This window comes from Poeciliopsis prolifica, unplaced genomic scaffold (assembly GCF_027474105.1).
Source record: "Poeciliopsis prolifica strain line A6 unplaced genomic scaffold, Auburn_PproV2 SCAFFOLD037, whole genome shotgun sequence".
NCBI classification, from domain to species: domain Eukaryota; kingdom Metazoa; phylum Chordata; class Actinopteri; order Cyprinodontiformes; family Poeciliidae; genus Poeciliopsis; species Poeciliopsis prolifica.
The window spans coordinates 5305602-5327155 of NW_026562412.1; the positions used below are offsets into that span (position 1 = coordinate 5305602).

A 21554-nucleotide genomic window follows, 5' to 3' on the forward strand; every position below is an offset into this window, starting at 1 on the left:
GTATTTCAGAAACTCTGGACTAAGGGATTATTTTAAAGCATAGCAGCAGGGAAGAAAAATATTAACTATTGACAATATATGAAAATTAAGAAAGTCCACAAAAAATCCAAAAGTCTGACTGTAATCTCAAAATTCTGAAATTGAATTTAAAATTCTGTGAAGAATTTTTTTTTCTCAGTGACCCCAATCCGTTTATGTTGGAAGTAATTCAGTGCAGGATAAAAGGAAAAATATAATATATTCACTGAGATTCTGTAAATCACTGCAAGTGTTCGCATTGAACGCTAGGGGGCAGTGATGTTCAGCATGCAGGTTCACTTTACAAGCGAATGAAAGAAATTTGCCCAAGTAGGACACCGTAGGCAGAAATTGGAAAAGAAGAAAACATGGCGGCTGCGGTGGTCAGAAGGTTGGCAGGTGTGTTTTTGATGTTTTTCTTCTTGTTGTTTCTGTGTGTGTTGAATTTATCGATTTTATGTTAATATTATTTCAGGAAGCACTTTGTGGTCTGACCCGGTTAGCTAGAACGTTCCAGTGGTCACTAATTTCCTCCCCGTTATGTTTTATGGCGTCTCCGTTTTTGCACCAGGGCTGCTGAGACCTCTGTCCCGCTCTGTCGGAACCAGTTCTCCTCAGATCCGTCAGCTGTCCGGGTTCAACCGGGCTCAGCCTCTCTTCGGAACAGTTACAGCCGCTGTCTGCGGTTCCGTCCGGGCTACTGCGACTCAGACGCCCCGCTACGCCCTCCTGCAGCGGTAACTGTCTATTTATTACCATTTTATACGTGTTTTTCGTATTTCACGATAGTTATATTAATTTTTGATGACCAAACTCGAGAAAAGTTGTAAAAAAGAAACAAGCACAGGGTGTCCGAGAACACAGCTCTTTAATCAATGTGTAACACCCATCTGCTAGTAAAGTCATCAACTTTTTTAGCTCATAAAGTTGAGGTTTTATGGAGATTTATTCAGAGAAAATGAGAATTTACAACCTCCTAGTTGTAAATCTGACAGACCAGCACCCTTACAGAGGGATGTAAACCTACATATTGAGCACATGCTGCATTTTATTCCTCACTGCTGCAATGAGAAGAGATAAAAGTGTCAGCAGTCCAATTTCTTTCAGCAGTTGTGAATAGTTCATAGGGATGAGCTGTTGTTTGGTTGTATTACACAAGCAGCAGTGAATGGAAGCAGCAGAAAGTCTCACATTTCTCCTCATAATCAAATCAGGACAACCAGTCAAGTTTCTCACGATCATGTAGCCCAGAAACATTAAAGCTACACTTGTTAGGTTGTTAAAAAATACTGAAATATTATTTATTTGGTTCCAAAGGAGAGAAAAATCATAATAGATGAACAGAGAAAAACATTGCGAGGAAATGCTGTTTATTTAATCTGCAGACATCAGAGTGAAGCAACAAATTCTCACCTGGAAAACATGATGCATTGTTTACTCCCTGCTCAATCTATCTGTGGTAGTTGTGACTAAAAACTGTTTTGTCTCCAATTGTCAAGTGTCAGTTGTTAAATTAGATCTCTTAAATCTAATATTTCAGTTATTAGTGTTTTACAATAGACAGTTTTTAAGTGGTTTTGGAAAACCATGTTATTTACTTTCACAGATCTACATCCCATATTTCCCAGAAAAAAATTCAATATTTTGTTATAGTCACCATTTTGCAAGAAAAAGGTCAAGTTTTTATATGGTTGAAGGCATAAATTTGCAGTATTATGAAGTGATAAATTTAAAGATTGAAAAGTTGCATATTTGCATCAAAAAGTCACATCTGGATAATTTTCTAAGTCTTTAAATTTTGGTTTCTTTCTTTTTTGCTTAACATTTCTGCATGCTGTTTCAGGGTTTCAGCTCTGGTTCCCAGCCTGATCTGGCAACCCTGCAGAAACCTGACATATGTCAGCCTGAAGAAAGGAAAGCGGAAAACAGTAAGCGCGGTGACCGAGCGGTTTATGCGGCTGCACTGTGGCCTTTGGATCAGGCGGAAGGTGTGTCTTTTTTTATTGCCTGTCAAAATCGCTGGTTTCTGCTTAAATTGCATTTAACAAAGAGTTCTTGCCCTCTGACCAGGCTGGGTACAAGAAGAAGCTGTGGAAGAAGATGCCCGCCAGACGAAAGCGCTTGAGGGAAATTGTTTTCTGTAACAAGACTCAGTCCAAACTCCTGGACAAAATGACCTCTTCTTACTGGAAACGGAGAAACTGGTTCCTTAATGATCCGTATCAGAAGTACCATGACCGGGTTAATCTCTGAATAAAATAATGCTCCAATCATAAATGCAATGTAATAATAATATCAAACATCAATATTGTTGTCATAAAATAAAACTTAAATTCAAAACATCTCATACTTGTTCTTTGAAGAAAACTGGACAGAAACCATCAAATGTGCTGTCTATTTTTTTATTATTGTGTATGAAGTTGTTTGGAGTCATAAATCAACAGTTATGAATTATGTAATCACATCTTTGCTTTTTATTTTTTTGTTGACATCAATTAGTTACTAAAGAAATGTTTCATTCTGGCCTGCCAGAAAAATTGACTGAATTGGATTTACAGTCGTGAATAAATTAGGACACCCTGCTAAAACCTGTTTGCTAAAATTAAATGTTTGGACATTTAGAAATGTCAGGTTTAATCAGGTTTATCAATATAGACAAATAAAAAAATAAATGAAAGCGCTGGTAGGTTTGATAGGGAAGAGGTCTTATGTGAATGATTGATCCTATTAATCTATTAATGATTAATTCATAAGACCTGAGTTTTCTCTTTTATCAAGAGGATGGTGGCCAAAAATATAAAAGGCAATTTGTTATTATTATTATGCTGTCCATCATTGCTGAATAAGCAATGTTCGTGTTAAACTTCGGGAGATCGTTGGTTGTTTATATTTTAAAACAGCCGCATAAAATACTTTCTTTATCCCCCAGCAGTCTCTGTTAGGACCATTTTTCTTTGGCCGCCATCTTTGTTTCTGTACCTCCGTAAAGGATGACCAGCGCCGCCCTGTTCTGGGTGTTCTGGCCAAAGTACAACACTAACAAAGTCCAATCGGACTTTTTTTCATGATACTAAAATAAGTCTTCAAAAACCTCTCAGAATCTACAGCAATATTTCTTTGTTTACTCTCTGGATCGTCTTCACCGCGTTATGTAACGGTTGAAGCTAGCAACATCTCACTGCTAGCATATCTTCGCTAGCTAAGGAGCTAGCTCTTTGTGGCTATCGGGTAGATGCAAATTTGTTGGCTGTTAATGTTGTAGTGTTTTTGTTAATGTTGTAGTGTTTTGCACCTCAGGGCCACCGTATAATTCGATTGACCACGACAACTTTAAAGTAGGACCAATTTAAACTTGAAAATGGCCCAAAACATGCCGGGAAATTCACAAGAAACTAGCTGAAAACAGAGAAATTAAATGTAATGAGTCGACTTGGCCCAGATATGGATCTCATTGTGCAACTGGGGGTTTCCCCCCCCCCCCCTCGTTTTTTAGAGCAAGGAAATAATTTTTTGGGGTGTCCTAATTTTTTCACATGACTCTAAATGTCTGAGGAAGCATATTTTTCTGTAGTATAACCAAACAGGTTATATGTTATGAGTCTACAGAGAAACTAAACCAGAGTGGCTTCACATAAAATCATTTATAAAAATTAATATCATGCAGAAAGATTGAGAGTTAAATTTAATGTATGGAAAGCACCTCCAACACTAACACTGACTGCACTGACACATGATTAGAAACATCCTGCTTCTTTTCCACAATTTAATCCACTGAAAGAACAGTTTAATGTGCATAATAAGTATATCTACAATATCAGAGTGAATGATGTAAACAGAACAGTTGTACCTGAGAAGCTTCTGTTTTTTTTTCTTTTTTTTCTACTTTTACCATGGTAAAAGATACAGATGCAACCATGTAAGATTACTGCACACCAACACAGTGAAAATCAGGTTCAGGCTCAGTGAATAAACTACAAAAAAATAAAATAAAAAAATAGCGGCTCAGGTCACCAGGAGCAACAACCAGAGTGTGCAGAGCTGCTCAGTCAACAGCAATAAGTGATTTCAAACATAAAAATTCATGTCATTTAGCACTTTTTCAGCCTTAAAGGTAACCTATTATGCTTCCTTGAACAGGTTAGGATACATAAAATATGATGTATCATGTTCATAAAACATGTAATCAGTCTGAAGATGTGAGATTCTAGCCTAGAGTTCTGCTGGGGTTGCCAGGTGACAGGGCTGGGCTTGGCTGGGGTTGCTAGGTAACGGGGCTGGGCTTGGCTGGGGTTGCTAGGTAACGGGGCCGGCTTGGCTGGGGTTGCTAGGTAACAGCGCGGCGCTAGGTTTTTGAAACAGCTCCTTTTCCAGACACCAAAAAATATTAAGTTATTGCCAAAAAATGGCGGAGTGTTTTTTTAATTTTCTTTTTAGAAGCAGTAGAGACAGAAATGGAAGTATAAAAACGTGCAAAATGTGAATCTTCCATAATAAGTCACCTTTAAATTTCTAAATCTTTTTAGAAATATTCAGTCTTTAGAAACCAAAGTGATTGTAGTGAAACACATATGGAAGAAATCAAACTCTTAGAAATAATAGCTGATAAGAAAACTGAGCCACAACTTTGTCTGAGGGCAGTGATGTATATTATTGAGATAGTGCAAATAATTTTGGGTTTCTGTTTCTTTAAGGCCCACAGAGAGAGAAAGAGATAGAGAGAGGTAAACGTCTGATAAGTGAACGATGAAAGCATGGATCATTTTGTGAATCACAATAAATAAAACAAAACAAAAGCAGTGTTTTGTTTGAGTCCTCGGTTTGAGTCTCGTTCCTTCTCCATGGTGATGATTTCCTCTAAAGTACATTCGAAAACACTAAGACCAATGACGAGGAACACACATGCAACCACCTCTGATATATAAAAACAACCAAAAGCATGAGATAAAGTATGCAAACTGTACATAAATACATATTTAAATGCAAAGTGTCTGTCAGCATGGAGCGACCAAACCTCGTTCCTCTTAACATCATGAGCCACTGGGGTTTGTATAGATATATTTATATATTTATGCTGTGAATTAGGGGTCTTCGTAGGTCACTTTGGTAAAACGGCGTTCCAAAGCAGGGCTGCCTCAGTCGTGGAGCTTCTGGCCATTCGGTATTTTTACTCGTTGCAGCGAAGGCAGCTGGAGGAATGGGCTTCACATGGCTTCGTTGTTTGAAGAAAGAGCACTCCTGGATCTTGTGAGAGGCCTCAGGACTCTAAGAGGAGGCTGGAAGCACAGAGGCAGACGGAGTGTGATCAGACCGGGTCAAGTTGCCGCCGCCACGTTCAATCATGAAGCCCAGAAAAAAGGCTCATTTTATTGTTTTTATGTGTAAAATCAAGTAGGAGACTAAACTTATGTCAACTGTTTTCAGTTGAAAACATAAATCTTCAAAGTCAACTGAAGCTTTTAGATCAAAAGGGGCTCAAAGTAGGGTTCGGGGGCCATTTGCAGCCCTTGTTTTGATTCTAGTGGCCCTTGACTACAATTCAAGAATAAATTAGGGCAAAACTTTGTTTTTTACATCAAAATCTACTTATAAAAATATTAGATGTAACACAAATGATCATCTTTTCCACGCTTCCTGGTTTTCTTCTGTTGTCATGGTAACATATACTTGTTATAATATTGCTATATTAAAAATGAGCTACATGTAGAAAATGTTTTCAAATGAAGATTGACCTAAATCACAGAGAAGAGAAAATATTTTTTTTCAGTTTTCTTCAATCAGACCAACTCAGTCAGTCAATTTGCTTTTCATATAAGAGAAACATTCAAAATACATTTGAAGTTTTGGATCTACAAGCCTTTTCCTACAAAAATAAATAAATGAACTAAAAGAAAACAATAATTTGTTCATTTGAAGTAGTTCATGGTTATATTATGGTTGAATAGGTTAAAAAAATTATAAAATTTTCTGAGATTAGATTTTTTCAGCTGACTATTTCTGGACAAAATGTTTAGGACTTTAAAGGCAATGGTTTCCAATAACAAAGTTAAATATATGTTAAAATATATATTTAAAAAGTCTAAATTCAGACTTTTGTCTTTCAGTAAATCATAATTTGGAAAACATGATAGTAACCAAATAAAATATGATCTCTGTGTTTTCTTCTTTAATTGAAATGATTGGTAATGTTAAAATTTTCCTTAAAACAGAAAAATAAAAGTATGTAATCGTTGGAAATGTTCTCTTTTATTTTTCTGTAATGTTTCTGTAAATGTAAATCTGTTTTGGTTATCATCTTTGTGTTATATCACAAATAAGCGACAGCTTCCATATTAAATAAATGTCATGCCACTCCACAAAGCATGAGGTTTATATAATTATAATTATATAATAAAACACAGCGGCAGGCACTTCACGTCAGAAATCTACTGCATTTCTCTATGAGAAAGCGGGGAAAACTGTATGGAACAAAACAAGATTTTCCTCAGTAAATTGATGTTTAATGGGGTAAAAGTTTCACTTTACCAAGAAGCATTTTATGATCAGAAACAGCAAAGAACTCCCTTCACCACAAACCTCTGAATAAATCAATTGGAGCCATAATCCGGAGACAGGATTAGCATAATTTCATCATAATCCAGCTACAACCAGGTTCGCCTCACAAGGTTTCTGACAGAAGTGTCAAAAGAAAACATTTCAAAAAGCCAATAACCTGGAATCAGCAGATATGATGTTTTACACCCAGCCTCTTCGACAGCTCACTGCACAAGACTCCACTGCTGAAGAAAAACCATTAAAAACTGCTTTTAGAAAAGCCAAACAAGTCAAATAGGCCCAGCTAAATATTTGCTTCGTGCAGCTTTTCTGGCTCTAAACAAATGCTGTTTAGCTGGACAAAAAGCAAAAATGGCTTTCGAGGCTGTAAAGGTTTGATCTAAAGGGCCACATTAACAGCTAACGCGGGCCAGGTTTGGCCCCTGAGCCTTGAGTTTGACGCATCACCAGGAGGTGAGAGCATCCCAGTAAAGGGCTGTTAAATAAAACAGCACATTTTTATAAGAATTAGAAAACTAAACTGGGGAGGATTTTCTGCGTAATGACTGAGAAAGACGTTGACTTGTTAAATACTTGTTTCCCCCTCCACATTTCCAAACATGAGCGATGGATGATGCTTTCAAATCGATGTAAATGCCTATGAGGTTAGTGCGTCACTGCAGAAATTCTCTGAACAGCCGCGCTCAGCAGTCCGACTTCTGGACTGAGAGGATCGCTTAAAGATGCAGCTGCAGACGTTAGTGTGTTTGAGTACGACAGCGTGTCAGAGCCGTGGAGAAAGAAAGGAGCAGATTTCCACCAGAACACCCTGAAATATTTAGATTCATCTCTGAAATATTCTACAAAAAAAAAAAAAAACACTTAGAATTTTCTGAACTTGAAAAATAAAAAAATATATGTATACAAAAAACGTTGAGATGTAGGAAAAAACTTTAAAAATCAAAAATTTGCTAGAAAATAAGAATCAGAAATGTTTTAGAAAAAAAGTGGAAACTGAAAGAAATTTGAGATTAAGCTCAGAAATTTTCTCTGAAAACTTGGAAATTCTGAAGTTTGAAACGTCAAAAAAAAAAACTAAGAAATGTTCCAAAATGGAAATGTCTGAATACGAAAAGTTGAAAATTCTAATATTTGGAGATCAATCTCTGAAATGATCTAGAAAAATTTGTAAAAATTCTGATTTTGAAAAGTCAAAAATTGGTCAGAAAAAAATCTAAATTTTGAGACCAATCTTAGAAATGTTCTAGAAAGAACCTTCTGAATTTCTGAGTTTCAAAAGTAAAACATTTTTGACTTGGGACATTTTTTGACTTTTAAAAGTTGAGACCTTTCAACTTTGAAATTTCCAAAGTTGTACATTTCTGATTTGGCAAGTTTTTTCTTTTCAGAGATTAATCTCCAAATTTTCAAAGTTTGGCAACATTTCTGAGATTTCTGTCAAAATCACTGAGGGTTTTTTTGTGTTTCAACTTTTGAAACTAAGAAACAATTTTTTGTTTTAATCTCAACATTTCAGGTGTTTTGGGGTCAATATGCTCCTCTGTTTGTTTTTCCACGTGGACCGGCTCTGGACCGGCTCTGACCCGGCGTCGTAGCTCCCATCTGGGTTTGCCGTCAGGCAGCAGCCGCGCTCACCAGGCTGCGTACCTCCGGAGCTCTCCTCTTGCTCATCCTGAGCTGCGGGGAGCTCGACGTGGCCCGCACCTCCTTCCCCGGCCCTTCCTCAGTCTGCTCCTGAGCTGCAGGACTGGTGGGCGGAGCGGGATCGGGAGCAGAGAGCGGGTCGGACTGGGGCAGAGCCAGAAACTCTGCGGAGTCCAACTGCTCCAAGCCCAGAACCTCATACTCATTCATGTCAAAATCTGCACCATGGAAAAACAGACGTTGGTGGAAGATGACGAGCAGATGAAAGTCGGGTTGGATCGAGTTACTGCCACTGAACTTTGGTGGAGATTTAAAAGCTCAGACAATAAGAAACCATAATGAGACAGAGAGCAATTTGTTGGAGCACAAACTAGTATAAAATTGTTACTACTCTGCAAAAACACAAGATTCTGCCAAGATTTTAGTCTAGTTTCCAGTTTATAAGTAACTTTTCATTAAGATATAAGAGCTTGTTTTATGTCAATAATCTTTTAATATAGACTAAAAAGTACTTAAATGAAATAATCTGCCAGTGAAACTAAAATTTTTCATCAGTATTAAGGAATTATTTACTTAAACACGCTCATATTTCTTACTGAAAAGTTACTTTTACGTCAGTTTTGTCTTATTTCTAGTGTACTAAGATATTTGTACTAGAACTGGACCGAAAAAACTTGGTAATATTTAAGTTTTTGCAGTGTATTCAGTATTTTTCTTGCTCCTCATCTCCATTTTATCTGGGACAGTGATTTCCTAAAAAGACATTCACTTCAACTTCTGCAAACTATTTCAGCTGATTGCAGCTCTCAGTTTGTTTCTTTCAGCATATTTATGTGTTTGAGTCTTTATACCCCTGTCAAAGATTAATCGATTATTAAATTAGCTGATGATTAGTAATAATCAATTTATCAAGATGTTTCAGCAAGAATAAAGAGAGGTGGATGATACAGACTTTTGCAGTACTGAGAGTTGGGTAAGTAACATTACATTTACTTGAGTAACTTTTATGAAAATTGTTTACTTTTTGGAATATTTTTACTACATTATACTTTGAGTAACTTTATTATGAAGTATTTCTACTCTTACTTGTGTAAAATTTCAGGATTTTCTACCCATTGACTGAAGAACAAACATGTTTTAACCAAAAATTCACCAGACACAGACACACCTGCAGTTTTTGTTAAAGTTTCAAGAGTTCTTTATTGATTTTGTTATTTTTTGCTATTTATATGAATTGTTGTCATTTTTGTGCTTAAAATGTGAAAAGTTCCACTTAGCTTTACATTTTTGCTTGTCAGATTATGTAATTTTTTATATTAAATTATTGATAATTTGGTCAGCAGACGTTTTACTACATACTTTTTTACTTTTACTTGAGGGAAAACATGTTGAAATAGTGCGACTCTTACTTTTGTTCAATTTCCTGGTCCATCTCTGGTAGCACTATTGTGATAACGATGAAAATAATGATTATAAAAAACGTATTTATTACTTTTTCCAGGACGGTGAAAATGCGATTTAATTAAAGTTAAAATGTGAATAAAAAAATCACAGGTTATGAATACTGAAGCAGAGCATTGTGGGTGCTTTAAAGCAGTTTGTGATCCGGTGTTCAGAGCGTCTCACCCTTGTGGCTCTCTGACTTGCTGCGGATGATGGGTCTGGTTCGGTGCTGAGCTGCGGCGGGCTGGGTGGCGCTGTGTCCCGTCTGGTTCGGGTCAGACTGGTAGGACGAGAGATCCTGCATGCTGAAACTCCGTAATCTGTCCGACAGGACGCCTTGACCCTAAATCAGAGACATCAGGCTTTCTGAAAAACTCCAGTAGATATCAATGCATAACTGTCCAACAGCTTTTTGTTTGAAGTATGTAAATTAAATCAGGAAGGTCAGAAATTGACAGAAGTTCAGAGCGGATATCGACATTTTCCTGATGGTTTTCTCGAGGTAACGAGTTAATTTCAAAAATAATTAATACACACACGAATCATCTTATAAATACAAACTTTGTTTTAATTCGTTATCTTGCAAAAACAGGAATTCTCGTTAATTTGAGAAAATAGGAAATTAATTCTATCTTGAGAAAATCATAAGGAAATAAGGAAGTTAATCTCGAGAAATCAAACCTAATTGCAAAAAACTAATTTTGCTTTCTTGAGATTAACTTGTTATCTCAAGATATTTCCTGTTTCATAAATTTAACGAGTAAAATTCAGATTTTTGCAAAATAACGAGTTAATTTCAAACTGGCTTTTTAAGATAACGAGTTAAAACAAAGTTTGTCTTCATGAGATGAAATTAATTCTTTCTCTGGAAAAAGTGGAAAATTTACTCATCTCGGGAAAACCATCTGAAAAAAGATATGTGGAAAATGTCCACTTGCAGCTTCCGTAGAAAACACTGCACAAATACAAAAATCTTGCCAAGTATTTTCTAATGTAAGTATCTTCAGTACACTTGAAATAAGACAGAACTAACTTACAAGTAACTTTTCAGCAAGAGATAGGCGTAAAAAAAACCCCTAAGACGTATTAGATTCACTTCCAGATTAATTAACTTAAAACAAGAGATTTTTTTATGCTATAAGAGAAATAATATGCCAGTTGAACAGGATCTTTTTCATAAATTCTAAGGGATTATTCACTTGAAACAAGCTTCTATAATTTGCTAATAAGTTCCTTTTTAGTTTTTGTTTTACTTCAAGTGAAATAAGATATTTGGACTCGAACCTGCACTAAAACTACTTGGTGACATTTGGTGTTTGTGCAGTGTTTTCTACCCTTCAGCTAACGCTAACTATGTGTGTATAATCTGTGTTACCTTTGCAGCAGCCATAACTGCAGCTGTGGCTGCAACATTCAGTCCTTTCCTCCCAAAATGCACCAGTGTGTCGTAGCTTTTGTCTTTTGCTTGGCAGATGTACTCATCGATGTCCTTAAAATAACAAAAATGTAAAAAAAAAAAAAAAAATCACACTTGCAGATTTTCCCTCATTATCACATCATTCTTCCAGCTGCTGCCATTTCTGAGCCTGAGAAAAACAATTTATCTGCTTCCTGAGGTACCTTGAGGGGAAAAAAAGCGCAGCAGAAGTGGAAAAGCAGCATGACATTTCCTCTCACTCCATCAGCAAACACATTTTAACAGCTAAAGTGGGAAAGAAACTTGGCATAAAGGCACTTTTGTTCTCAGTCACTTAATCTTCCAGCCTGCAGGCTGAAAATCTGTGAACTTTGGAGGACACCGCAGAAAACAAAGCAAGATAAAGGAAAGGAGCTTCACCTTTTCTTTTGAGGAAAGCGTGGGATGGACGAACTTCCTGTACAGCACACTGGAGCCCTTGGTGTACGGCGACAGGAGCCACACAACGAAGGCTATCTTCAGCTCGTAGTAGAAAGGAAGCCTGGAAGGACAGAAACCGTGTTCAGTCAAAAACTGCTTCCCTCTCAGTGTTTAAACTGAATTATTTCAACTAAATACGGTTAAAACCAGAAGTTTGTAAACACAAGATAAACAAATTTTCCTATTTTTTATTGCTTTTTCAAAGTCAAATGCAAATCAAACACAATTTTTTACGGCAGTCTTATTATAGTAGTATTTTAGTAATTCTAACAGACCAAATTAAGAGAAGTTTGATCTGATTTAACTTCAGACAGTAAGAGAACAAACTGCGTATCTCTGTGAGCCCACTTACCAACAAAGAAACATATCTGTAAACACCTCCACTGTGGTAAAAAGGGCAAATATTATCCAGTACATCATCCATTTCACCTGAAAGGAAAGTATATTCAGTCACAGAGCAGCAGTTTACAAACCAGATTTAGTTATTTCTGAAACCATACTCACATATTCTCTCACATCTTTTGTCTTCACAGCCTTATAAGACGAGTAAGCAGGATATAGCGTACCAAAAACAAGTCTAAAGGACAGAAATTGATCAAATGAATCCCAACAAAGCAGTCCAAACAGGAATGAATCATATAAAATCAGGACTTAAACCGGATTAGAAAACAGTACAATGAAATTTCGTCTCCTGTTCCACAGCGGGGAAGTTCAGGTTTAACTTGTCAACCTTTAAAAGGCACCAACCATAAGCAATAACTGAATCAATATCTCCACCAGTGTTAGGAAATATATCTAGGGCTGAAATGATTAATCGCATTAAGTGTGATTAGTCGGAATAATTGTCATCTAAATTAGTAATCGATAAATTGCTAACAAAAATGCTATTTGTTGGGGGAAAAGCAAAATATAATTAAGTCAAAAATAAAGTATGCAAAAAATTTTACATTTAAAATAATAGAAAAACAATTTGTAATGTTAAACTTAGAACAGATCATGTCACATAAAATCTATTAAGCACCCTTTATAAATCAGTTAAATAAATAAAAAAATCAACAGATCATTCCTTATCACTCAAGCGGAAAGGACTGAGGTTTATGTTAGAAGTATTGTTTTAGCTGCAGATGCATCTTTTGTTGTAAATTATCAAATGAAGGCTAAAAGAATGCTATGTTATTTTACAGGCAACAATATGTTAATTTTCTTATTTAAAAACAGAATTGAATGATAAAAACAGATTGAATAATCGTTAGTCATTATATCTCTTAGGCTTCTTGCTGAGTCAAACAACAGATTGTGTACAACAGCTCTTTAAATATAGCCAATCCAAATGAAGCAGAGGCACATTCCCCATGACAGATTTGGCTTTGCAAGCTGCCCAGCAGGCAAAAGATAAAATTAGATTTTTTTCTTGAAATTCCTCTGGATTTGCAGCAGACACCTGCCCGCCATGCATGGTTGTGTTTTGGTGACACAGACCAGGAAGATCAGGTTACTGACCCACATCACGTTACAACCTTGCAGCCTGCCTGGTCAGCCCGCTAACAGAGATCAGCACAACAAGGAGAGTCAGAATATCAGCTCTTCTGATTAACAGCCGGAGCTGAGGAGCTCCAGCTTGTAACAGGATCTTATATTCTAAATTTAATTTCTGGACTGTTCCAGGCTTGGTGACCCAGCTGTTTGAATCCTCCTCACACATTACTGTCATCATGATAACTGCAGTTATTGAAGGAAAATATCACCATGAATGCAGAGGAACGATGCAAACAATTAATTAACTTACAATCAATTGGTGATTAATGGTTGATTTGATTAAAATTAGTTAATGTCAATTTGTTACTGTTTTATAATTTCAACAATGTTGCTAATGTTTGTTGTTTATTGTAAAGTGAGCCGCTTCATCTTCCATTTGTCGTTATTTTATATTAGAATTTGTTCTTAATAACTCACCTGGTTAAATAAAGGTTTAAAATATTAATAAAATATAAATTAAAGTCCGCTAAGACCTTCTTTTAGTGCTGTAGTTTGGCTGCCATGCAGCAGGGGGCGCCGCTGGTCATTCCTAAGCAAAGCCGAGCTTTTATACAGAAACAAAGATGGCGGCGGAGCCTTCCAGAACGGTAAAGAGAAACGGCCCAAACAGAGATCAGTTTGGGATTCGAAATGGACTTTGAGCGGTTCTGTTTCAAACACTTCACAAGCCTCTTAAGTTATCTATTCTCACATTATTTAAGTTCAATAATGTGAGAAATCTAGTTTTTTGTTTAAAATCAGCATATTATGAAAATCTTAGCCTTTCGGGTAACTGGAAGATGGTCGCCCTTTGACATAAGAAAGAAAATTCAGATTTGTACGAAAATGACCACTTATCAATCAAGTGTTTGTCCATCTATATGATGAATCAACTTCAAATTAACTCATTAAAGCTGCAGTATGTAACTTCTGTAAAATTTGGATTTTTTAAAGATACTTGTTACAAAGTGACTTATGAGACAATCTGTGAGAGATGTTACTGAAGAAACGCCACGTTTCCGACCAAAAACAACCGTTCAGATCTGGGAGGAGCTTCTTAGCGCTGTCAATCAACTCATCTACTTGCTACTAAATGTGATAATGGTAGATAAACAACTTACCAATACGGAATGCTGTTGATACGCTGACATAGGTAACAATGCTAACTAGCCCTAGCATTCACAGCAGCAACGGGAAAGCGGGAGGGGGCGGGACGTTCTAAGACCCGCCTCCTGGCTCTGATTGGTTGTTTTGTAGTTAGCTTGCAGGCAGAGGAGATTGATTATCTGACATTGTGACAGTTCAAACAAATATATAAAAATTTATGTTTTTATAAAAAGTTAGTCTTGCAGCTTTAATCGATAACGTGCATCCTTCCTGCCCAGAGATTTTCAAGTGTTGCAATGTAACCCGAGAAGGCAGAGCCATCCTCTATGTACCGCTTCCAATCTGGGACACCAGTAGACCGCTCCTGTTGTTCAGAAACACTAGTGACCTTTAGGCTCCTGTCACCTCTGGATGATCTGACTCATCCCCAGCAGTATAATGTACAACTCAGTTGCTCCGTCATGTTTGTAAAAATCTGCCTGATAAACACAAAGAGCTGCTGGCTGCTGAGCGCTGCCTCAGAAATAAAACAGGTCTGCAGGCCTGGCTCAGCTTCCTGCTCAGGGTCCAAACTGCAGTCCTGCCCTAAACACCCTGCTCAGTGAAAAATTAATAGCCCGTCACCTGATCCGCTCTCGCGTTTAATTCTGATTAAATTAGGTTGCTGGATTCATTGCGGGGGCTTGCGGGAGCCGCTGCACCGTTACGGAGAGGCTCAGATCCGCTGCAACCCGTTTCTGTCTCATTCCTACCGCGCTGAAGGTATAGACGGAGAGAAAAAATAATTTTAAAAAACGAATAAAACGACTTACACCACAAGTCTAGAGATGATCCAGGAGACCATTGCGCTGGGAAGGCGACAGGACGCGCTGTCTGCGGGGAGGAGTTTCCTCCAGATGACAGGCGCGTCCACAGGCGGCGGCGTCTGGACGCACACAGGCTGCAACGTGATGCATGCTGGATGGACGGGGCTGCAGCTCCATAGATGGCACTGTTGCATTGCAGCGATGCACACCGAGGCTTCATGGAGTACTGGGAGTACTGGGGCCAGGCTTAGAAAATAAGAAGAATAACGAGAATAAAGTCACATTTTTATAAATTTATTCTCATCTTATTTCAACGTTATTCTCGTAATATTATTATTTTTCCTCATTTTATTGCGACTTTATTCTCGTAACATTTCAACTTTATTGTAATATTTCCCCCCCTCATAATGCGACTTTATTTTGGTATTATTTTGTCTTTATTGTCATTGTTTTACGATTTTATTCTCATATTTCCAACATATTCTTGTAATATTTTAACTTTATTTTCGTAATAGTATTACATTCTCCTCTTTGCTATTTTATTCTCGTATCTTTACTTTATTCTAATAATTTTATATATTTTTTTCTCATATGTGATTTTATTCTCATATTATTTCGATCTTATTCTAGTCACATTTCAACTTTGTCATATTTTTCCCCTCATATTCTTGTATTATTTCGACTGTCATAATCTTAAATTTTTCTTTATATTCCACAATTTTATTCTCATATTATTTCTACCTTATTTTTGTAATATTTCGACTTTATTCTCATGACTTTCTTCTTATATTATTAATATTTTATTCTCGTGAATTATTTTGACCTTATTTTTGTAATTTTATCTCATTTTCTGAGTGTGACCCTAATATTTGGTCATAAATTAGTTCTGCAGAAATAATAATGTTAATAAATATTGAAGAATTAACCAATTGTGAATCTACAGACCAGTTATGTTTTTAAGTGTTTACTTCAGAGAATATAGAGATACCTGTATCAAAATGCAGAGGATACATTTATCTGGCCTATAAACTATGAACAGATTCATTGTTAGAGCTGCAGTATCGCGGCTTTGTCCAGACTGGAGCCTGTAATTCAAAATAAAGTCTGAGGTTCGGTTTCAGGACAACAAAAGCTTCAGTGGAGGACAGTAGCAGGTGGAAACCCAACACTCTTGTTCTTTTAAAAAGCTGAGTAAATGTTTGGAACATGCTGAACCCAAGGCTCATCGCATCTAAGCAAATCATTATGTTGTCTTATAAAGTCACAACTAACGTTTACTTTAGTTATAGATTGTTCTGATGATTAATCGGATGAAAAAAATAATCGCATAGTGCAGATTTTACATTCAACCTGCTTTATACAATATTAGAAATACATTAAAAGATGCTAATTTCACCGCTACATATCTCCCCTCCTGTAGAAAAACTGACACTGTAACAGCAACAACATGGAAATAAATACCGGATATTAATATCGGCCCAGTTTGGACTGATACCAATATATTGAAACATGGCCAAAATAATCTGACACCGATAATAATGTCGATATGTCACACAGGTGAAGAACTGACTCTTTTTTTAAAAGTTTATTAGTTTTTTGTTTTCATCCATCCACATAGAAAAATTATACACGCAATATTTAACGGTACACATGTTCTGCAGTAACCAGTAGCTCTACTTCCTTTGCATTTTGGAGAAAGAAAACTACAGCGACTCAAAGTCAAACTGTGAAGAAGCTGAAGCTTATTGAAAAACATGAGTACACTGCAAAAACACAAAATATTACCAAGTACTTTTGTTCTAGTTTCTAGTGCAAATATCTTAGTCCACTTGAAATGAGAACTAGTAGCTTTCAGTGAGATGTAGGAGCTTGTTTTAAGTAAATAATTCCTAATATTTATGAGAAAGTACTGGTTCCACAGGCATATTATTTCACTTACAAAAAGAAATGTTTTCCATGTTATAAGTGAAATAATCTGCCAGTGGAACTTTGTGCTTTTTTTTTTTTTAGCAATATTAAAGAATTATTTCCTTAAAAGAAGCTCCTACATCTGATTGAAAAGTTACTTGTAAGTTAGTTTTGTCTCATTTCAAGTGTACCAAGAAATTTGTACTAAAATTAGACCAAGAATACTTCATAGTATTTTGTGTTTTTGCAGTGAGGATGTTCTTTATACAGAGCAAAAACAAGAGTCTAGTTTTTAGTACACTTCAAATAAGTAACTTTTCAGCAAGATGTAGAAAATTATTTTAAGTAAATATCACTTATTATTTATGAGAAAGTTCTAGTTTCACAGGCAGATTATTTCACTTATACTATGAAAAAATGTCTTGTTAGAGCTGAAATAATCTGCAAGTCAAACTGGCAATTTTTCATCAATATTAAGGAATTATTTTCTGAAAATAAACATTTCGTCTTATTTCAGTGTTTGTACTATAAACTAGACCAAAATACTTGGTAAGACTTTGTGTTTTTGCATTGTAGGAGTTTTAATGTTCATAACACTTATGAGCACAAAAGAACAACAGATATATTCATGGAAATAGAAACAAATGCAAGCTCTGCCCATCACCTCTAGTGTTTCAAATATGGCAGGCGAATTAATTCCTGGTAAACTGAACAAAAAGTTTTCTAAAAGATTAAAAACTTCCTCCCCAGCTGGTCAGTTTGGGTCATAAACACTGACATAGGAGAGCGAGAATAACCACAGTAGGCACAGAAGGCTGATCATACTTACATTATATACACCCCCATAAACCTTCTGATTGACTTTGGAGAATAAAGACGTAGATAAAGTCACTGCAGATAACAGAAAACATCACCTTTTTAATCAGGCTGGATTAAAATAAACAACCGTTGAAGCACAATGTTAACCCAGGTGACAACGAAGCAGCAGATGCTCAGCACAGGAGAAATGTGCAAAGTGCCTCTAACTCTAGCTCCTCAGAGCCGCCAGTCTGGACTGCATGGCTTCGATGTCTTCCTCCGACTCTTCGTCCGAAGCAGCAGCTGAGGTTCCTGGAACCTGCAGGTCCGGAAGCGGCTCCGTCACTTTGCTTGGAGCTTTACCAAGAGCCCCTAAAGGACCAGAACAGAACCAGAACAGAACCAGACATGATTAGCTTCACTGGGAACAGCTGGGTTGTTGTAATAAATACTAAGAAATTAAAACCTGGAGAGTGAAAGGGTCAGGATAAGAGATATTACTAAAAAAAATAAGTATTACGAAAATAAAATTATAAGAATAAAGTCATCATCAAAATAAAGTTGTAATAATATAAAAAAGACATAATATTACAAGAAGAAAATCTTATTACCAGAATAAAGTCATATGAGACTAAAGTCATTATATATTTATTCTTGTCATATTAGATACTTTACTTATTTATTGTATGAGAATAGTATTAAAATACTACCAGTTGTGAAAATGCAAGACTAAAGTCATATTATGACTTTATTCCTATTAAAGTCTTATTAATATGAATATTAATATTGAGCGTCTGGTGACGCTCTACTTCAGTTTTTACAAATAAGAAAATACTTAGTCTGAAGCTGATGTGTTTATGATGACCTTCTTCTCACAATTTCATTTTATTTTTCTTATCCTTGCCCTAATACTCCATCATATTCCAAAAAGCAGAAACGTGCGTTAATGTTTTGTCTTTAAAATCCCCACCTGCTGTGATCTCAAAGAGAATCTTGTCAACTTCCTCCTCTGCCGCTTCCTCCATCTCCTCTCCATCTTCCATGCTCTCAAACGTGTCCTCCAGCATTTCCTCAATTATTCCGGCCTAAAAGTTCAAATCTATGATGAATTATATTTGCTTTAATGCTAGCAATTATTAATCTTAGATTGTAGCTTGTATGACCTTCATCATCTCCTTTGAAAGCTCCATCATTGTGGCCTGGACCTCTGGGATTTTAACCAAGTTCTGCATGGCTTTCATGACCTCTGTGCTCTTCTGCAACGCTCCAGCTACTCGAACCACAGCTGGAAAACAAACAGACGTGTTAATTAATCGACTGAGCAGAAGAAAAGGCTGCGCTCCGTCACTCACTCACCCAGTTGATTCTTCATGCTGAGAAGCACTGAGTTCATCTGGGCTTTGGAGGCGTAAAGTTTTGTGATGGCTCGTTTCGACTGAATCATCTCCTTAGCGAGGACAACACAAACATCTTTCTGTCCCTTTTTGGCAGCATCTTTGATGGAGCGTTTAACTTTCTCCTCCTCTCTTTGAATATCTAGAAGAAACAGGCATGAAAGCAACAATCAGCAAGAGCGATTTAAATCCCAGAAATACACGACATTATTAGATCAATAAAATCATATTAACAACTCCAGATTTAACTAAATATGTTCTGTTTAAATCAGGATTATGAAACAATGCAGTCAAATTAAGTTTATAGTGGTAAAAGGTTATCAAAGATGGTCTTTGACTTAGCAGAAATCTTCCTTCTGGATTGTTACTTTTGTTGTTTTCTTCACTGAGAGCATTATTACATGTCAAATATGACTAAATTCAGTTACTGTGTGCAGATTAGTGATAAAATTAATGCTTCTTTATGTGACTAGTATCATAAAAAAGCCTATTTTAAAACAAGTATGATTTTTGTAAGCAGTATTTGTATCTGCAAGGCTTTAAAGTTACAGTTGTCTTAAAACAAAAAAGTCTGCAAAGAAGCTGTATAGACTTTTATTGTTGTCACAATAAACACCCTAAAATATAGTAATAATATTTGAAGTGAAGCTAAACATATAATTTTAAACTACTATAAAAAATAATTTAAAATAATAATTAAAAAACATGGTGCATACATTAATTTTTAATGAAACTGTTTAAGTTCAAGCAACCTTCCAAACTTGCTTAGGAGGAGGGATTCTGTAAAGTTACAATAAACTGGGTTTTCTTAAATAAAAAAGCTTTTCCCCCAGTTAGATTTATAAGCAGAATTTGACTCTACAAATGTATTATAATCAGGACTGAACTGTAATGCAAATAAGTAACTTAGAAACTGTCAATATAACAGATTTCTGGATGTGAAATGCAGTTGTTTTATTTTCAACGTACCATGTTGTAAATGAGTGCTACATAATAAAGTGAAAAGAATTAATTGAACAAAAGGTAAGTTTATTATTACCTTTATCCCGACTAACATTAAGTTACTCTCCTTTGCTCTGTTTACAACATGAAAATCTAGTTGTGTATGTTAAGAAATTTGAACAATGTCCTCAAGTTTTTTAAACAAATAGAGCACCTTTACCGTCCACCATTTCGATACAATATTAACATCATAACAAGTACAAATTTTAGATTAAAGACTCGTTTTGGATGCTCAAGTTAAACTATATGCACTCTTATTTATTGCTTGTAAACTACATGCAGTTGCAGTTTTGATGTAATTTGTTGCTGTCTGATTATGTCCAGGGCTTACCTCGAATTTGTCTGTCAATCACTCTCATCTCCTTTCTGATTTTTTGAGACCACTCATTAATCTGGAACGACACATTGAAAACAAACACTAAGTTATAAAACTTTATAATATTTAAGTACCGGTAACACTGGCCTAATGTAAGAGCAGCTGAAACATCATCTGGGTTTGTTTACATTGATGGGACTGACAGCTGATAGCAGCTAGCATGTATGCTAATAGACATAACTTCCACAACACTGAATAAAAACACTCACAACCAACAACAAAGGTTTATTTTCTTTAAGAGGACATACGTCAGTTATTGGGTCAATAACAGTATCAGTATTGGTATTAAGAGAAATATTACCGTTAAGCATGCGGTGCTTATACTGACAGCTAGCGTTAGCCAGTTAGCTAAAGACGCTCCAGCAGTCATCTAACTATGAGCTAAATTTAACCAGACAGCCCAAATATTCACCATAAAGTATTTACCAGTTCTTTGGGGGGTTTATCGGGTGTCCTGCCGAACAGCCCCATGTTGTGTGCTGTGTTTCAACCGAACTACTCTCTCTGATTGAAGCTGGCTAGCTGGGAGAGGTTGTTCTTCGAGCACTTCCTGGTGTCTAACCCCGGGTCTCGAGGGCTGCGTTCCAATAGGAAAACACCTTCAGTCCCTACGGTTCTCATTCACTAAACAAGCCCCGTAGTGTAGAAGCGCGACAGAAATCGAACGAGACGCTTATGACAAAAAAGTTGTGTTAAAAAAACCAAAACAGAATCCAGCCCAGAAAGATAACTGAATCCATACTAGTGATTCTTATTCTTACAGTTTCTAAACTCTAATTAAATAAATTAAAATGATAAATTATCATCCAGGATGTCAGATATTATTCTAAGTTATTAACATGCTGGCCCAGCGGGTGCAAATTGCATTTTTCTCACCTTAAGAATTTTAATTTATAGTTATCATTATAAACTTCAGTTATTGATATTAAATGAAAAATAAAAGCAAAAGCAAAATTGACAGTATGATCGGAAATGTTATTTTTGCTATTTTCTCCGCTTCTTGTTCCACAAAAGCATCAATTCGAAAATGTGATTAAATGTGTCCAGTTTATTGATGTAAATCAAACATTTTTAACTACGTGGTTTATTAAGAA

The 21554-nt window shown here is 36.1% G+C and overlaps 3 protein-coding genes across 5 annotated transcripts; 1 reads left to right on the forward strand and 2 right to left on the reverse strand.

Annotated features, from left to right (window-relative positions):
* The first annotated feature begins 314 nt into the window (after nucleotides 1–314).
* Nucleotides 315–2360, forward strand: mrpl35 (mitochondrial ribosomal protein L35). Its single transcript, XM_055053447.1, has 4 exons — nucleotides 315–417; nucleotides 590–755; nucleotides 1862–2006; nucleotides 2089–2360. Exons 1-4 carry the CDS (start codon nucleotides 387–389, stop codon nucleotides 2269–2271), a joined length of 525 nt encoding a protein of 174 aa, XP_054909422.1. The 5' UTR covers nucleotides 315–386; the 3' UTR covers nucleotides 2272–2360.
* Nucleotides 2361–2469: 109 nt separating this feature from the next.
* On the reverse strand, nucleotides 2470–15113 carry reep1 (receptor accessory protein 1). Of its 3 annotated transcripts, none has more exons than XM_055053445.1 (8): nucleotides 14989–15113; nucleotides 12059–12131; nucleotides 11907–11983; nucleotides 11495–11615; nucleotides 11033–11146; nucleotides 9841–10000; nucleotides 8218–8432; nucleotides 2470–5291 (listed from the first exon to the last, which is right to left on the reverse strand). In XM_055053445.1, the coding sequence occupies exons 1-8, from the start codon at nucleotides 15018–15020 to the stop codon at nucleotides 5220–5222; spliced, it is 864 nt and encodes a 287-aa protein (XP_054909420.1). In that variant the 5' UTR covers nucleotides 15021–15113; the 3' UTR covers nucleotides 2470–5219. The 3 variants fall into 3 exon arrangements, with proteins under 3 accessions (XP_054909420.1, XP_054909419.1, XP_054909421.1); XM_055053444.1 differs by having other exon boundaries at nucleotides 8206–8432; XM_055053446.1 differs by lacking the exon at nucleotides 14989–15113 and adding an exon at nucleotides 14191–14396 and having other exon boundaries at nucleotides 8206–8432.
* A 1439-nt stretch (nucleotides 15114–16552) lies between these two features.
* On the reverse strand, nucleotides 16553–21020 carry chmp3 (charged multivesicular body protein 3). Its single transcript, XM_055053607.1, has 6 exons — nucleotides 20887–21020; nucleotides 20416–20476; nucleotides 19045–19224; nucleotides 18852–18973; nucleotides 18659–18773; nucleotides 16553–18060 (listed from the first exon to the last, which is right to left on the reverse strand). Exons 1-6 carry the CDS (start codon nucleotides 20929–20931, stop codon nucleotides 17918–17920), a joined length of 666 nt encoding a protein of 221 aa, XP_054909582.1. The 5' UTR covers nucleotides 20932–21020; the 3' UTR covers nucleotides 16553–17917.
* Nucleotides 21021–21554: the final 534 nt, after the last annotated feature.

What these genes read in the sequence shown, in the direction of transcription:
- mrpl35 (XM_055053447.1), top strand. Translation starts at nt 387, where the DNA reads ATGGCGGCTGCGGTGGTCAGAAGGTTGGCAG. An exon ending in GGTGGTCAGAAGGTTGGCAG is followed by an intron (nt 418 to 589) that starts GTGTGTTTTTGA and finishes TTTTTGCACCAG; the next exon opens with GGCTGCTGAGACCTCTGTCC. An exon ending in CGCTACGCCCTCCTGCAGCG is followed by an intron (nt 756 to 1,861) that starts GTAACTGTCTAT and finishes ATGCTGTTTCAG; the next exon opens with GGTTTCAGCTCTGGTTCCCA.
- reep1 (XM_055053444.1), bottom strand. Translation starts at nt 15,020, where the DNA reads ATGGTCTCCTGGATCATCTCTAGACTTGTGGT. An exon ending in CAAAAGATGTGAGAGAATAT is followed by an intron (nt 11,984 to 12,058) that starts GTGAGTATGGTT and finishes CTTTCCTTTCAG; the next exon opens with GTGAAATGGATGATGTACTG. An exon ending in CAGTTATGGCTGCTGCAAAG is followed by an intron (nt 10,001 to 11,032) that starts GTAACACAGATT and finishes TCTCTGATTTAG; the next exon opens with GGTCAAGGCGTCCTGTCGGA.
- chmp3 (XM_055053607.1), bottom strand. Translation starts at nt 20,931, where the DNA reads ATGGGGCTGTTCGGCAGGACACCCGATAAACCCCCCAAAGAACTG. An exon ending in GATTGACAGACAAATTCGAG is followed by an intron (nt 19,225 to 20,415) that starts GTAAGCCCTGGA and finishes TGTTTCTTCTAG; the next exon opens with ATATTCAAAGAGAGGAGGAG. An exon ending in TTTCAAAGGAGATGATGAAG is followed by an intron (nt 18,774 to 18,851) that starts GTCATACAAGCT and finishes TTGAACTTTTAG; the next exon opens with GCCGGAATAATTGAGGAAAT.